The following is a 13,283-nucleotide window of genomic DNA, read 5'->3' on the forward strand; positions in this document are numbered from 1 at the left end:
CTATAGCATAGCACTAGATCTACTCGGAATATTATCACATGATTTACGATGATTACTTGTATAAAGGAGTTGGAAAAATCCCATTTTTCTCAGTCGCTGCGTCTGACCCGTTTGGGAACTACCAATGCTTGGTGCTCTTACAGATAACTGCTTTTTGTGTTCTGAAAACGGGTAGCAGTTGCATTGCAGCGGCAGTAAGTTTTCTCTATTGTCATTACCTATATTATAAACCCACAGGTCAAACTCGATGTTTGCTATGCTTGGTTTTGCTCGTAGTAGTTACGCTTGGAGGCTTATCTTACACAGGGAGAACGCAATTGCCGTTTATCCTGGCGGACACTTCCCTAGAGAGAGTCCCGCACCGTTCAGCTATGCTGTTGAAGGTGTCCAAGCTACTTCAACAATTTCTGAACGGATCCGTGTTCTTGAGCCTCGTATGTATCCTGTGGTGACTGGTCTGTTCCTGTCACAAAAATCTGGAGAAACGTTAGAATTATTATTGTAATGTGCATATTAGTATGTGTACTGGTATGTTCATTGCATACACTATATCTAAAGCCCAACATCCACTAGGCAACTTTGTTGAAATCAACAGAAATTTTGTTGCCTAAAGTAGAACACTGTTCTATTTCAGGCAACAAAGTTGACATACATCAAAGTAACCACAAAGTTGCCATAGTGGATGTTGGCTTAATACTTATATCAACCACACATTTCAGCATCAGGAGGTTATCATCATAACTCTTTAAATAGGGATATACATAATGATAGTGGACTCTTTCCTAGTGAGTCTATGCAGCTGAGCCTTGGCTATTCTTTTGGGGTGCAGGTTGAAAGTGCTCACCCAGCAGAAGCAGCAGTTCATGGACGGTTTTGTGTTTTTGAGGATGGAATAACCTTGACTTCTGTAGTGAATGGTCAGATAATTGGATTAACGTCACACTCGTAAGTATTGTTTCTTTTCTTAAGTGGTTGATCAAATTTCCCAAGCATGCTTTTGATTAAAAATTGACAGTATGCTGGTCTAGTATAATCATAATTGTAAATCCACGTTAAATAACTACTATTATCAGATCAGCTCTAAATTTATCACTATAATGTATAGCAATTTTGTTGTAATACTATACTAATAAATATACAGTATTCATGATTTGGCACGATGAGTTTTCATAAGTATTAATTTGCATCATAGGTATACTACATGTATTTCATCAGCAAATAAACCTGATGAAGCAAACATAGCATTGGCCTATCAAATGAAGCCCATTAAGAATACAGATGGACATGCACACAGACTAAGCAGTCTACTGACAGACAATGAGGTGTATCCTGTGCAAGCTGCTGACTCGTAAACTATTAATAACAAATCTATATGTATTGAATTGTATTGTGTGCACTCACAATGTGTTACACTTATGAAGAGAACTACGCATTCCAAAACTATTTAATATTTTTAAACAAGTTCTTTTTTTTTAAACTTTATTGAAAGCGGCTACATCAACAGATTGTACCAGATCCTCAAACGCTGTTATGGCTTCTTCTAGGAAGTCAGTACCAATCTACATGTACCAAGGAGAGAGAAAGGGGAGAGAGACATAACATTTAATACTCTCTTCCTCTCTCTCTCTCTCTCTCTCTAATTGTTACTTTATCATCTTCTACAACACAGGAAATCTGAAGTTTCTTGATACCATAAGCCAGTGGAACAAACTTAGCTGTTATTAATAGTTATCAATAGTTATTAATAGTTATTAATACTCACATGCTCCCCATAAGAGCCCGTCAGCCTCAATAGTGCGGACTTTAGCCTCAACCTCCTTCATGTCGGTCTCATCGTCCCAGGGTTTCACATCAAGGATTATATTGGACTTTGCAACCAAGGCAGGTTCTAGGGGGCGTGGCTAAGTGGGTGTGGTCACAGTATAATCATTACTTTTGCTTTTCTTTGCATTATATGCTGCAATACGCTCCTGCTTGATCCTCTCAGCCTCGGCTTCCTGTAATGGGTGGAGCCAGTCATTAAATAATTAATTATAAGCCACACCTCCTCTTCATCGTCGTCCCCAAACAGATCAAAGTCATCATCATCAGCTGGAGGAGCTGAAGTGCTGGCCCCACCATACTGATCTAACGGCTTCTGAACACCAGGAAACCTGGAAAGAGTATATTCTAATTATCAGTACATGTACAATATTACTTACGCCAATCTTTCATCGTTAGTATAAGAAGCAATGTGCCTGTACCAACGCAACACATTAACATATTGTGAACCAGGAGCTGATCCAACACCATTGAACACAGCTACATCACCTTGGGAAGGAACATAGCTAGAAGAGACAAGGAGAGAGAGGGAGGACATGATAAATTAATGTATGGTAGAGTTACCCTTCAATGTAACTTTTATCAGATAAATATTCATTAAGAGACTGAAGACCAGCAGAAGACTTTAAATCACCAAACCCCATCACTATTGGTGTCTGTTGTAGAATTAGTTGAAAGAACCTAACAAAAGACCCTGAATGAACACAGCACGTGCAGTCTGCAGCAACCAGCAAGGTAGTTATTAATAGTTATTGATAATAGTCTACACCCATTGACCTACCCACGTGTACTTTTAAACCATAAAGGAGGAAATGCCTTCAGATGCTGCTAAAAAGCGCCAGCAGCAAAAGGCCAAGAAGCTAGCAGCCAAAGGAGGGGGGAAGAGTAAAGGATCAGTGGGTGGGGCCTCATTAGACCCAGCAGGAGCCGGTTCAGCATCACATCGATCAACTACCAGTGTACTGACGTCACACCCACTGTCACGTGATCTACACATTGAGAGTCTATCACTGACCTTTCATGGAGCCGAGTTATTGTCCGACGCTAAATTAGAATTGAATTGTGGGCGGAGATACGGACTGGTGGGGTTGAATGGAAGTGGTGAGTTTAGTGGGCATTAATTGGAATAAGTTATTTTTAAAAGATTTAGTCATAAATGTATTGCGAATTAACTCTCAGTGTCTACCGACACAAGAACTTGTATACATATTAGAAAAGTGTAATAAAATTGAGGAATTCTCTCATTTTTAATGTTCATGAAGTTTGGCCAAAGTAGGGCCCTGTACAGGGACTTTTGTCCGATTTTGGAGCAACTTTAAAAATTCATAAGAAATCCAAATGTTATCAGAATTAGCTCAAACTTTCTATACAACATATGAACATGTATATGCATCAGGGGGAAAAATGGAGAATTCTCTCCTTTCATTTTTGGCAAAATTTGACCAAAATCCCTGTACTATAGTACAGGGACTTTTGTCCGATTTTGGAGCAACTTTAAAAATTCATAAAAAATCCAAATGTGATTGGAATCAACTCAAACTTTCTATAGATCATAAAAACGTGTATATGTACATGTTAGACACTATTATTATTATTATTGTACTGTTCTCTTTCCTAAAAAGGTAAGTCCTCTCTCCTAGCGTCTCTTGGTCTACGTGAGGTAGACATTCCTCCTCATGTTGATATATACCACCTGTCGGAGGAGATGCCCTCCAGTGACAAGACTCCACTCCAGTGTGTGATGGAGGTCGACGAGGAGAGGTAAGGGGCGGTTGCTATAGTAACTGTTGTCATGGTGACTTAGGATACGTCTTGAAGAAGAAGCAGATGAACTCTCTAAGAGAGACAGTGACACTTACAGTGAGAGGCTGATGGATATATACGAGAGACTGGATGAACTGGACGCATCCACTGCTGAGACTAAAGCCTCGAGGATACTACATGGATTAGGTATTTAAATAACTAATGACTCCACCTACTGACACACCCCACTATAGGTTTCTCCCATGAGATGCAGCACAGGAAGTGTTCGGATTTCTCCGGAGGATGGAGAATGAGAGTGTCTCTGGCCAGAGCACTCTTTGTGAAACCACACCTCCTCCTTTTAGATGAACCCACTAACCACCTGGACCTTGAGGCTTGTGTGTGGCTAGAGGAGGAGTTAAAGAGGTAGGCGTGTCAGTGGGTGTGGTTTATTATCAATGAATATTAATTAGATACAAGAGGATACTAGTCCTAGTCTCTCACTCGCAGGATTTCCTCAACGGAGTCTGTACCAACATAATCCACCTCTTCAAACAAAGACTCTACTATTATGGGGTGAGACTGTTATTGTTTATTGTTGTTGTTGATTGTTGTTGTTTATTGTTTATTGTTGTTGTTTAGGGTAATTATGATGCTTATGTGAAGACAAGGTTTGAATTGGAGGAGCATCAGATGAAGAGATATCAGTGGGAGAAACAGCAAATGCAGCACATGAAAGTAAAGATGCTGATTATTAATTTTGTTATTATTTTCTCTCAGGATTACATTGCTCGGTTTGGTCGAGGTAGTAATGCTAAACAGGCTCAAAGTAAAGAGAAGGTTCTCAGTAAAATGGTGGCCGGAGGTCTAACGGAAAAGGTTTCTATTGATAAGGTGGTCTCATTCTCATTCCCTGACTGTGGGTCACTCCCCCCTCCTGTAATAATGGTACAGGGGGTCAGCTTTAGATACGGACCCGATAAAGTATGTATCAGAACCCTTGAGGGTGTATTTATAATCTCCGGTCCCCTCAGGCCCTCATTTATGACAATATTGATTTTGGGATGGACCTGGAGACGAGGGTAGCTCTGGTTGGTCCTAATGGGGCTGGTAAGTCTACCCTCCTCAAACTGATTGATGGGGAACTGGTACCAACTGATGGCATCATAAGGAGACACGCCCATCTTAAGGTCGGGCGATATCATCAGCATCTTAAGGTAATGATACTAGGCCACACCTACTGACCACACCTCTTTAATTAGGATCATTTGGATATGGACGAGTCTGCCCTGACCTACATGCTAAAGTGTTATCCTGAGGAGAAGGAGGAGGAGCAAATGAGGAAAGCTCTTGGCCGCTACGGACTGACAGGAAAGCAACAGGTTGGTATGGCTTATAGGAGTGGCTTATCAACACTCCTGTAGGTGTGTCCATTGCGTAATCTTTCGGATGGTCAAAGGTGTCGGGTTATATTTGCTTGGCTTGCATTCAGACGCCCACACATACTGTTACTGGATGAACCAACCAACCATCTTGATATTGAAACCATTGATGCTTTAGCTGATGCTGTCAATGAGTTTGAAGGAGGAATGGTACTGGTCAGCCATGACTTCAGACTAATCAGTCAGGTAATCATTATTAATAATAATAATCACTGGTAGATCTTGGAGACTTTTGGTCTCCCAAAATTTATTTCTACATCTAACAGAGACTGGTACTGATACTATTGATTGTGTTGTTTCTGTGTTAGGTTGCTAAAGAGATATGGGTGTGTGAGAGTAAAGGTATCCATAAGTGGGCGGGTGATATACAGTCTTATAAAGAAGAGCTGAAGAAGAAGGTCATGTCCTGAATTAACTTATTTATTTATTTATTTATTTATTTATCATTAATGGATTTTAGTCTCAGCTTTTATTGTCAGTAATGCCTAAAGCATTAATTACTATTCTGTATCGTCATTGTTTTATTTTATTAATGCGATCAATCTACTTTTAATGTGAAATAGAAATCAGTTTCTAATTATTCGTGTAGTCATGGTAACTGTAATTTCATAATCTGATAAATAAAATGGCTACCCACAGGTACATAGGGGATAAGAAGGATCAGCTCCGTCATGGTGAGTCCTTCTGTTACTAATCACCTTCAAACCATACCTCTTCAGGTAAAGGAGAATACAGTTATACTAACAAGTTCTTTCATTACAGCGGGGACTGGGAGAATGGAGTCAAGCATGGTAAGACTAATGGAGCTAGGACCATTAAATCATTGTTCCCCCTCCCTGTAGGTCACGGGACCCTCAGTATGGCTGATGGTAGCTATTATAAAGGATCATTCGTCCTTGGAGAGATAGAAGGACATGGATACAGAGTATTTGCTAATGGATCCACTTACACTGGTATAGCTTTACCATGTAATGTAACTGATCCCATCAGCTGATGATAGGTGAGTTCAGGCGTGGTGAGTTTAATGGAGAAGGATTGTACAGATCAAGTGATGGAATGAGCTATGAGGGAGAATGGGAGGACAATAAGAGGAACGGTAATTAATGTAGTGGGTGGAGCCTATATTAATTATTATTAATTAGGTCATGGTGTATTGATAGAGAGGGATGGGTCAGTCTATGAGGGTGAGTTTCATAATCACAAGAAACATGGAGAAGGGACTCTCACCTACAGGTAAGGACACCTCCCCCTCGTTACCTTGACAACCGTTTCCTTAGTAACGGGGATCGGTATGAAGGAGGCTGGGTCTATGACACAAGACATGGTCACGGTCGAATGAGCTATACTGACGGGAGCGTATATGAGGTATACTGGTATACTGGTAGAATGGTCACTGGTTGTATGGTATAGGGACAATGGAGAGGGAACAGGTATCATGGTGATGGGTCACTGGTTCATGCTTCAGGTATCCTCTACGAGGGACTCTGGATTGATGGGTACCCTGAAAGTATGTAACTTGTTGTTGTTGTTTATTGTTATTGTTTATTGTTGTTGTTGTTGTTTATTGTTGTTGTTTATTGTTATTGTTTGTTCTTGTTTAGTTGAGACAACACGACTGATACTGGAGGGTAAGAACCCAACTCACCTGCACCACGAGCAGGGAAAGACCTTTGACGTTAGCTTAAAGTGTATTGATGATTCCGGACAACACATCACCATTGGTAAGAACACTATACCACCAGTTAATAATGGCTGATGTATCTCTTATGTATAGACAGTGGGAGGACATTCTCCATTACAGCCCTGGCTGACTTCAGTAGTATGAAGAAGGCAAAGTCTTCATCAGTTTCTGTAGCTCAACTCCTCAAGAACACGTCACATATTGCAACACCAGTGTAAGAGAGAATTGTCATTATTCTGTATCATTAGCACCTGTCAAACTTTCTACATAAGTACCAAAGTCCCTGTACTATAATACAGGGACTTTGGTCTGATTTTAGAGCAACTTAGCTTTGTTTTTCACTCACTCTCTCTCTCTCTTTCTCTCTCCCTCTCTTCTCTTCCAGTGGCAAATGCATTCCTTATGATTTGTTACAAGTACCTCAGTACCTCTCGGCCAGTGAAGAGGATATACCTGATCAAGTGTCAGTAATGGAGGAGGATCCATCGGAACACGTTAACATAGTCCCCCCTACCCCTAGTGAGGACAAACCCGGACAGGAAGTGGGAGGAGCTTTAGGTGGACTCCAGACCAGTTCAATGACACCACAACTCCTTCAAACAGGCGCTAGTGGTTCTTTTAGCGGACCAGGTACTAAATCATTATTTGTAATTAACAAGAAGATAAGTGGAACCGATTCCTCAATGACGCCTGAGGAGCAGTTCCTCTTCTCTCTCGCTACTCCTTCTACATCTAAAAGTGTCGAAGGGAAAATACTGTTTAAAGAACTCTTCATTCCTCCGCCCCCTCCAGCCTCCATTCCCAGTGAGGAGCAAGGGAAGCAAAAGAGTGTACCAAAAGTACCCTCTAATACCGGAGGGGGCGGGGCAGGGGGAGGAGCTACTGGGCAGGGTAAAGGAATAGCAGCTCTTGATAGTTCTGGAAAGAGAAGGTCTTCTACTTCACCTGATAAAAGAAAAACAGGAGGAGGTGTGGCAGGAGGAGGAGGAGCTAAGAAGAGTGGAGGAGCAACATCAGGGCCTAAACTACATGTAACTAAAATGACTGAAAAAGAAAAACTGCAATATACAAAACGAGACACCTTCTGCCCAGCAGGTTAATATAATTAATTTTAATTTATTTTATTTGATTAATTAATATTCATTATTATTATTATTAATTCATTAAATTATTGATTATTATTATTATTATTATTGATTATTATTATTATTATTATTATTATTAGGTGTTTATGTGTTGGTTGTTAATGAAGTGACTGATCCACCTTTTCTTGGCCGGCACTTGTCCCCATTCTACATCACAATACAAATATCAGCACAAAGAATAATGAAAGATACTTCACTAGAAAGAATGATTAAAGGATCTAAATCAAATCAAGTGATTACTCCTTCTCACTCTCAGCACCACTGAGAGGGAGAGGGAGAGGTTAATGGTACTATACACATCATGTACATTGTGTATCCAACAAAGAAGAACTGAAATCTCTTTTATCTTTTGATCCAAAGCATTAAGTCACTTTATTTTCCTTAAATATGAACTTCTTTATTTTGTAAAATGTCAACAATAACTTACAGGAAATCCACTATCTCAAGAAAGAAGGACATCATGTCACATCACAAAGAGAAGACCTTGAGTGTAGAGTGACTGGTTTGTAGACTGGACTCAACCAGCAGATGATTCACCACTGACTGATACTGTACACTGTAGGCCAGTATAGTATCAGTATGGTATGTAATAGCTCATCTGCCGACCAAGCCCAATCTACAACCCATGGACACTCTATAGGCTACCAGGAACCTTGGACCAGTTGACCAGTAGCCTTTCACCAGTAACCTTTCACCAGTTGTCAGTAGCTTCTTCTATAAATCATATAGTTTAGACATAATATCTTACTTTTGTCTTCTTTCTTGGACTAAGAGTAGATTCCTTTGTAAGCTGGAGCTAGCCTTGTTTCATCTCACTAACTGTTAATACCACTAACTGACAGACAGCACTGACTAACTTGTGTAACAGTTAGCTGATCCTTTCCTGTATACAACAAAAGAATATTATAACAAAAGACAGCCAAGTTGAAAGCATGCAGCAGCTTATTGCTATACTCAACTCTCACCTCATGCCTCCTCCTCACTGTTATATGGAAAGATGTCAGTATATAGTACATCAACTTTAGCTGGTTCCTTTCTTGTCAACCTTTAAGGATATACAACTACTCAATCTTTGTTTCATCAGGTCATTCTTGGAATACACTACTGACTCACTGCTCAGGCAGTGTGAGTGATAGTGTGTAGCTGCTAAATGGCTGCCTGTAGTAAACTAGCCTATCTCTAGTAATTGAGTATACTGCCTTTCTCTCTCTTCAGGAAGTCAGGATTGCTTCTATTTATATTGGCAGTTGCTGCAACAGGAAAAAGTTCAATATATATGGCAAGCACATCAACTTATGACAGTATAGGCATAACATGTAGAATATGAAATAAGTTTCAATTTAAAAGAATACACTGTCATGTTTATGTTTTTGTGGGTGCAAGATAAAGTGTATTAGTTCTTAAAGCATCAGTTTTTGTTGTTTTAGCTTGTTTGTGTTTCACTGTATATACACATTTGACTAATGCTTCAAATGTTTGCTTAGCACCCACTAATTATCCTCCCACTGTACATGATCCTCCAGTACATTATGATACTGGTACTGGTGGCTCCAATGTCCATTCATTTTGTACTTGTATACATCAGACAATAGAGTCAAACTGCTATTGTGTACTTACTTCTAATGGTGTTTCATCAACTAATGGAACTGCTGAGGACTGTCTGCCCTGTAGATTAAGACTGGACAGCAGATTTAAGAGTTGCATCAAGCTAGTGTCTTCTTTTGAAAAAGGACAAAAACTTAATCTCTTTTATTCATCTGCCGACCAAGCCCAATCTACAGTGCCTCTTGAATCACCTCAAGACCCTTGCTGTACCCTGTAGAGCTGCTCACTCTCTTTATATCCTTTGCTTGTGTTACATATTGAAATTGATGCATGTTATTTCTTATGGAGAATTCACTGATTGTTAAACTATCTCATTGTATTCTATTTCAGTGTTTCTCATAACTAACCACATTCACATACAACATTCAATATGGCCTACAGTACACATTACAATATATTAGACTCCAAAAACTCCCTCCCCGCCCTCAGCCTTTCCTTCCATCCTTTGCTATTGTTTATTCTTCTCAGTGTATACATGCTCTGCCTTCAGTTTACCATTAGGACACATTAGCTGCTCTACAATAAACTGATCACCAAGCACTCTTAGCATATCAGTAATAATGTTATTATTTTAATTAAAATGATGAACAGTTACTAGAGTACATTCAACCAGCCATTCATTGTGATTTCATGATGTCAGCTACTGTAATGAATGGAGGTCTCATGATAGTATAACTGTAAAGCATTTGGTCAACATTGGGTTAGTTTTGTCTTTAGAAATGAAACTGCAATGATAATGTGGTCATAATGAAAGTAAACAGTAGCTCTAAGATATCATCAACAGTAAAGCATGTATATAATAACTGATAGGAGGACTATGATAAACAGAAACCAGTCCATAAGCCAACATTCCCTCGGCCACACTATTCATACATCATATACTGGTCCAGCATTATTATTGTTATTATTAGCAAATCTTCATTCATTATAAGTCTATGGTTTTAAGGGCAGATATCAAGAGACTCAGGTATTACATTACTGACACACACAGACACTGGTCACTGTACATTAGCTCAAAGTGTGTGTGTGTGTGTGTGTGTGTGTGTGTGTGTTGTCATGAATTCCTCATCAGTCTTCCTCCATTCCATGTCCTTACCAAAAGCCAAGATAAAGTTAATTAGTAGCCAAATCCATTTGGCATATCTCATTTCCTATACATTATTACTGACATTATTACACAATGAATTGTATAAGAGCTCTTTTTTACAAAATAATGACTTTAAATGTTCAAATAATGTTTAATGAAAATAAAATGTACACATGCAGTTACATGTTGATTGTATTCTACTTCTGTTGTGTCTCATTTCTGAGTAAAGTCAGTCTTCTTCTTATTTCTTTACTAATCGATTGATCAGGCAATGATCTTGAATAGCTCAAGGCTTTCTTATACACAGCCATTGATTCCTCCTTCTTCCCTATGTATACACACACAAACACAGGGATAATATGATGACACTTTATACATGTACTATACTAGTACCATTGTCATTTTTAAGAGCAGCTAAGTTCATGAGGAGTATTGCTAGGTGTTCATTATCGTGTGGTGGGCCTACATCAAGTAACATGTCTACTGCTTCCTGACACATCTTCTCTGCTTCTTCAAAATGGCCTCCTCCTTGTAGAGCAGCTGCAGTGTCACTCATCAGTACGGCCACTTGACTGTCTCGCTCGCCATAGACCTCTTTTGCCTTTTCTAGCGATTTCTTAAAATATCCCATAGCTTTGGTGAAGTCATTGGACATTAGATAGAACTGTCCAATAGCTTGATAGCACATGCCAAGTAGAGCAACACTTTAAAAATAAATTTAAAATTATTATTATTATCATCAATTATTAATTATTACTTATTATCACTTGGATCTACATCAACGAGTTTCAAAGCAGAGGAGAGGGTAAAGTTAAATGTCTTCTCAGCTTCTCTGTAACTGCAAAAGATAAACGGTTCAATTCATCATGTGCACTTTCAGAATAAACTCAACTCATTCTTATTACAAAGTGTTTTTCCCACTTTTAAAGATAGTTCAATAACTTGAGGATTTTCCAGTGAAATATCACACAGAGTCATCAACCTTATCGTCTCTGTATAGCTATTGACAGCCTTCAGAGGTTACATTAATGATATATTAATATGGAACATGTGTATATTCATAAAATAAACACTGTACCTTTTCCCAATCTCTTCTAATCACATACAGTTCTCCCAACTAATAAACATACACACAACAATGCTAATGAGATTATTATACTGTACATGCACATGTGGTTATAATAACTTTCATGATAGATGAACCTGTTTCCCTCTCTCCCTTTTCTGTTTCCCTCTCTCTCTCTCTCTCTCTCTCTATCCCTCTCCCTCTCTCTCTCTCTCTCTCTATCCCTCTCCCTCTCTCTCACTTCATAAGTGGTAGCAGCCATTGCTTCCATAAATGGGCGTGTGTTTGAATAAGTTGATAATTGAAGTATGTGAAGTCCGTTATGTAGTGCTGACTCAGCAGAATTATAATCACCCTCAGATATACACGACTATATTTAATCAATTAATTAATTGATTAATTAATATAATTACTTTAGCTTTAAAATACAATATTTTGAATGATAACGGAACCGCACCCTCTTCCTCCTCCTCCTCTTCTTCCTCCCGCTTAAATATTCCTATTTAATGCCCACAGTACAAGATTTGTTAAATCATGATTACCTAATAAGGATATCATTGCAATTGGAGCTATTGTGGGCGTGCCTGTGGGTGGAGCTTTGGCTGATGTCACACATGGTACAGCTGGTGAAGATGAATGACCTCTTAATAAATAATAAATGCTTCTAGAACTATAAAAATAATTATATACTATCATAATAATATTGATGTAATCTTACAGGTTAGATCTATAAAACCTTCTTGTGAACATCATCAATAACCACACCCATCAACTCTAATCAGCCCCACCCATCAACTGATTTTGCAAGTGCAACATGGCCTCTAACAGTACTGGAGCAGTTTCTTCTGGTCTACGCAACAGGTTCTTCATCATAAGACACGGACTGGTAATGATAATAATGAATGGAATACCTCCTCTGATTCACTCCTCCCACAGGCTGAGAGTAACGTTAAAGGTGTACTGGTATCTGATCCAGCCAATGGAGTGGATGGATATGGACTCACTGATGAAGGGAAAGAACAAGCTAAACAAGTATTGAATGACTTATAATCTACCACTTACTCCCTCCTGTACCCCCAGGCTGCTGTTCAGTTCAGGTCACTCCTCAGTGATAAAGAAATTAATAAAATTCAATTAGTTTCTTCTGATTTTCTACGTACACGTCAGACAGCTGAGATACTCCACTCAGAGCTGCAACTTAAGCGTCCAATCAAATTTGAGCCTAGAATCCGTGAGAGGGGTCTTGGTTCTCTAGAGTTGACTCCAGTTAGTAACGTTCATGACATGTGGAAGAGTGATGAATTAGATCCAACTTCAGCCATTAATGGAGTGGAGAGTGTGTCTTCAATGACCTTAAGATTAACACGAGTCATTAAAGACTATGATACAGAGTATGAGGATCTAGTGATTGTGCTAGTCTCACATGGAGATCCATGTCAATGTATCCATTCCTTCTTTATTGGTTTACCTCCTAACGAGTTCAGGGCCTCCAACAGGATGTATGGAAACTGTGAGATTAGGGAACTCATCGACAAATAACTCTTGAACCTCCTTGAGTTTTACTATGAGCTAGTTATTGTATTTATTTATTATTTGATTTGTTTTAAAAGGACCACTTTTACAAGCTGATACACTTGTTCTTATGTTGAATAGAAAGATTGAGCTGATTTCAATCACATTTGGATTTTTTATA

General features: G+C 39.0%; 6 protein-coding genes across 6 annotated transcripts; 4 read left to right on the forward strand and 2 right to left on the reverse strand.

The window, feature by feature from the left end:
- The first annotated feature begins 84 nt into the window (after nucleotides 1–84).
- On the forward strand, nucleotides 85–1,461 carry LOC109585382 (uncharacterized). Its single transcript, XM_020001452.1, has 4 exons — nucleotides 85–194; nucleotides 238–486; nucleotides 754–945; nucleotides 1,193–1,461. The coding sequence occupies exons 2-4, from the start codon at nucleotides 248–250 to the stop codon at nucleotides 1,350–1,352; spliced, it is 591 nt and encodes a 196-aa protein (XP_019857011.1). The 5' UTR covers nucleotides 85–194; nucleotides 238–247; the 3' UTR covers nucleotides 1,353–1,461.
- Nucleotides 1,372–2,552, reverse strand: LOC100641200 (elongation factor 1-beta-like). The gene is made up of 7 exons (XM_003383079.3): nucleotides 2,386–2,552; nucleotides 2,202–2,327; nucleotides 2,045–2,153; nucleotides 1,934–1,997; nucleotides 1,763–1,888; nucleotides 1,648–1,715; nucleotides 1,372–1,559 (listed from the first exon to the last, which is right to left on the reverse strand). Exons 1-7 carry the CDS (start codon nucleotides 2,463–2,465, stop codon nucleotides 1,473–1,475), a joined length of 660 nt encoding a protein of 219 aa, XP_003383127.1. The 5' UTR covers nucleotides 2,466–2,552; the 3' UTR covers nucleotides 1,372–1,472.
- Nucleotides 2,553–2,589: 37 nt separating this feature from the next.
- On the forward strand, nucleotides 2,590–5,566 carry LOC100641325 (ATP-binding cassette sub-family F member 2). The gene is made up of 11 exons (XM_003383080.3): nucleotides 2,590–2,922; nucleotides 3,444–3,582; nucleotides 3,626–3,771; nucleotides 3,819–3,990; nucleotides 4,038–4,140; nucleotides 4,207–4,302; nucleotides 4,345–4,548; nucleotides 4,599–4,781; nucleotides 4,827–4,946; nucleotides 4,989–5,192; nucleotides 5,315–5,566. The coding sequence occupies exons 1-11, from the start codon at nucleotides 2,634–2,636 to the stop codon at nucleotides 5,414–5,416; spliced, it is 1,758 nt and encodes a 585-aa protein (XP_003383128.1). The 5' UTR covers nucleotides 2,590–2,633; the 3' UTR covers nucleotides 5,417–5,566.
- Nucleotides 5,567–5,596: 30 nt separating this feature from the next.
- LOC100636985 (junctophilin-1-like) lies at nucleotides 5,597–8,242 on the forward strand. Its single transcript, XM_020001436.1, has 11 exons — nucleotides 5,597–5,680; nucleotides 5,726–5,797; nucleotides 5,849–5,959; nucleotides 6,007–6,102; nucleotides 6,149–6,239; nucleotides 6,284–6,371; nucleotides 6,417–6,513; nucleotides 6,608–6,727; nucleotides 6,781–6,901; nucleotides 7,073–7,782; nucleotides 7,913–8,242. Exons 1-11 carry the CDS (start codon nucleotides 5,632–5,634, stop codon nucleotides 8,095–8,097), a joined length of 1,740 nt encoding a protein of 579 aa, XP_019856995.1. The 5' UTR covers nucleotides 5,597–5,631; the 3' UTR covers nucleotides 8,098–8,242.
- Nucleotides 8,243–10,607: 2,365 nt separating this feature from the next.
- On the reverse strand, nucleotides 10,608–12,382 carry LOC105314559 (tetratricopeptide repeat protein 19, mitochondrial-like). The gene is made up of 9 exons (XM_011408805.2): nucleotides 12,309–12,382; nucleotides 12,133–12,260; nucleotides 12,004–12,089; nucleotides 11,832–11,960; nucleotides 11,603–11,641; nucleotides 11,417–11,535; nucleotides 11,282–11,362; nucleotides 10,918–11,228; nucleotides 10,608–10,852 (listed from the first exon to the last, which is right to left on the reverse strand). Exons 1-9 carry the CDS (start codon nucleotides 12,341–12,343, stop codon nucleotides 10,722–10,724), a joined length of 1,059 nt encoding a protein of 352 aa, XP_011407107.2. The 5' UTR covers nucleotides 12,344–12,382; the 3' UTR covers nucleotides 10,608–10,721.
- LOC100641453 (probable phosphoglycerate mutase GpmB) lies at nucleotides 12,377–13,219 on the forward strand. Its single transcript, XM_003383081.3, has 3 exons — nucleotides 12,377–12,476; nucleotides 12,527–12,622; nucleotides 12,671–13,219. The coding sequence occupies exons 1-3, from the start codon at nucleotides 12,405–12,407 to the stop codon at nucleotides 13,127–13,129; spliced, it is 627 nt and encodes a 208-aa protein (XP_003383129.1). The 5' UTR covers nucleotides 12,377–12,404; the 3' UTR covers nucleotides 13,130–13,219.
- Nucleotides 13,220–13,283: the final 64 nt, after the last annotated feature.

The sequence above is a fragment of the Amphimedon queenslandica genome, unplaced genomic scaffold (genome assembly GCF_000090795.2).
Source record: "Amphimedon queenslandica unplaced genomic scaffold, v1.1 AMPQUscaffold_13514, whole genome shotgun sequence".
NCBI lineage: Eukaryota > Metazoa > Porifera > Demospongiae > Haplosclerida > Niphatidae > Amphimedon > Amphimedon queenslandica.

What these genes read in the sequence shown, in the direction of transcription:
- LOC109585382 (XM_020001452.1), top strand. Translation starts at nt 248, where the DNA reads ATGTTTGCTATGCTTGGTTTTGCTCGTAGTAGTTACGCTTGGAGGCTT. An exon ending in TCACAAAAATCTGGAGAAAC is followed by an intron (nt 487 to 753) that starts GTTAGAATTATT and finishes CTCTTTAAATAG; the next exon opens with GGATATACATAATGATAGTG. An exon ending in ATTGGATTAACGTCACACTC is followed by an intron (nt 946 to 1,192) that starts GTAAGTATTGTT and finishes TTTGCATCATAG; the next exon opens with GTATACTACATGTATTTCAT.
- LOC100641200 (XM_003383079.3), bottom strand. Translation starts at nt 2,465, where the DNA reads ATGGGGTTTGGTGATTTAAAGTCTTCTGCTGGTCTTCAGTCTCTTAAT. An exon ending in GATAAAAGTTACATTGAAGG is followed by an intron (nt 2,328 to 2,385) that starts GTAACTCTACCA and finishes TGTCTCTTCTAG; the next exon opens with CTATGTTCCTTCCCAAGGTG. An exon ending in GTGTTGTAGAAGATGATAAA is followed by an intron (nt 1,560 to 1,647) that starts GTAACAATTAGA and finishes TGGTACATGTAG; the next exon opens with ATTGGTACTGACTTCCTAGA.
- LOC100641325 (XM_003383080.3), top strand. Translation starts at nt 2,634, where the DNA reads ATGCCTTCAGATGCTGCTAAAAAGCGCCAGCAGCAAAAGGCCAAGAAG. An exon ending in TTAGATACGGACCCGATAAA is followed by an intron (nt 4,549 to 4,598) that starts GTATGTATCAGA and finishes CGGTCCCCTCAG; the next exon opens with GCCCTCATTTATGACAATAT. An exon ending in GACTGACAGGAAAGCAACAG is followed by an intron (nt 4,947 to 4,988) that starts GTTGGTATGGCT and finishes ACACTCCTGTAG; the next exon opens with GTGTGTCCATTGCGTAATCT.
- LOC100636985 (XM_020001436.1), top strand. Translation starts at nt 5,632, where the DNA reads ATGGCTACCCACAGGTACATAGGGGATAAGAAGGATCAGCTCCGTCAT. An exon ending in CGGACAACACATCACCATTG is followed by an intron (nt 6,728 to 6,780) that starts GTAAGAACACTA and finishes TCTTATGTATAG; the next exon opens with ACAGTGGGAGGACATTCTCC. An exon ending in TCACATATTGCAACACCAGT is followed by an intron (nt 6,902 to 7,072) that starts GTAAGAGAGAAT and finishes CTTCTCTTCCAG; the next exon opens with TGGCAAATGCATTCCTTATG.
- LOC105314559 (XM_011408805.2), bottom strand. Translation starts at nt 12,343, where the DNA reads ATGATGTTCACAAGAAGGTTTTATAGATCTAACCT. An exon ending in TGGCTGCTACCACTTATGAA is followed by an intron (nt 11,642 to 11,831) that starts GTGAGAGAGAGG and finishes TATGTTTATTAG; the next exon opens with TTGGGAGAACTGTATGTGAT. An exon ending in ACACTTTGTAATAAGAATGA is followed by an intron (nt 11,363 to 11,416) that starts GTTGAGTTTATT and finishes TATCTTTTGCAG; the next exon opens with TTACAGAGAAGCTGAGAAGA.
- LOC100641453 (XM_003383081.3), top strand. Translation starts at nt 12,405, where the DNA reads ATGGCCTCTAACAGTACTGGAGCAGTTTCTTCTGGTCTACGCAACAGG. An exon ending in TCATCATAAGACACGGACTG is followed by an intron (nt 12,477 to 12,526) that starts GTAATGATAATA and finishes CTCCTCCCACAG; the next exon opens with GCTGAGAGTAACGTTAAAGG. An exon ending in GGAAAGAACAAGCTAAACAA is followed by an intron (nt 12,623 to 12,670) that starts GTATTGAATGAC and finishes CTGTACCCCCAG; the next exon opens with GCTGCTGTTCAGTTCAGGTC.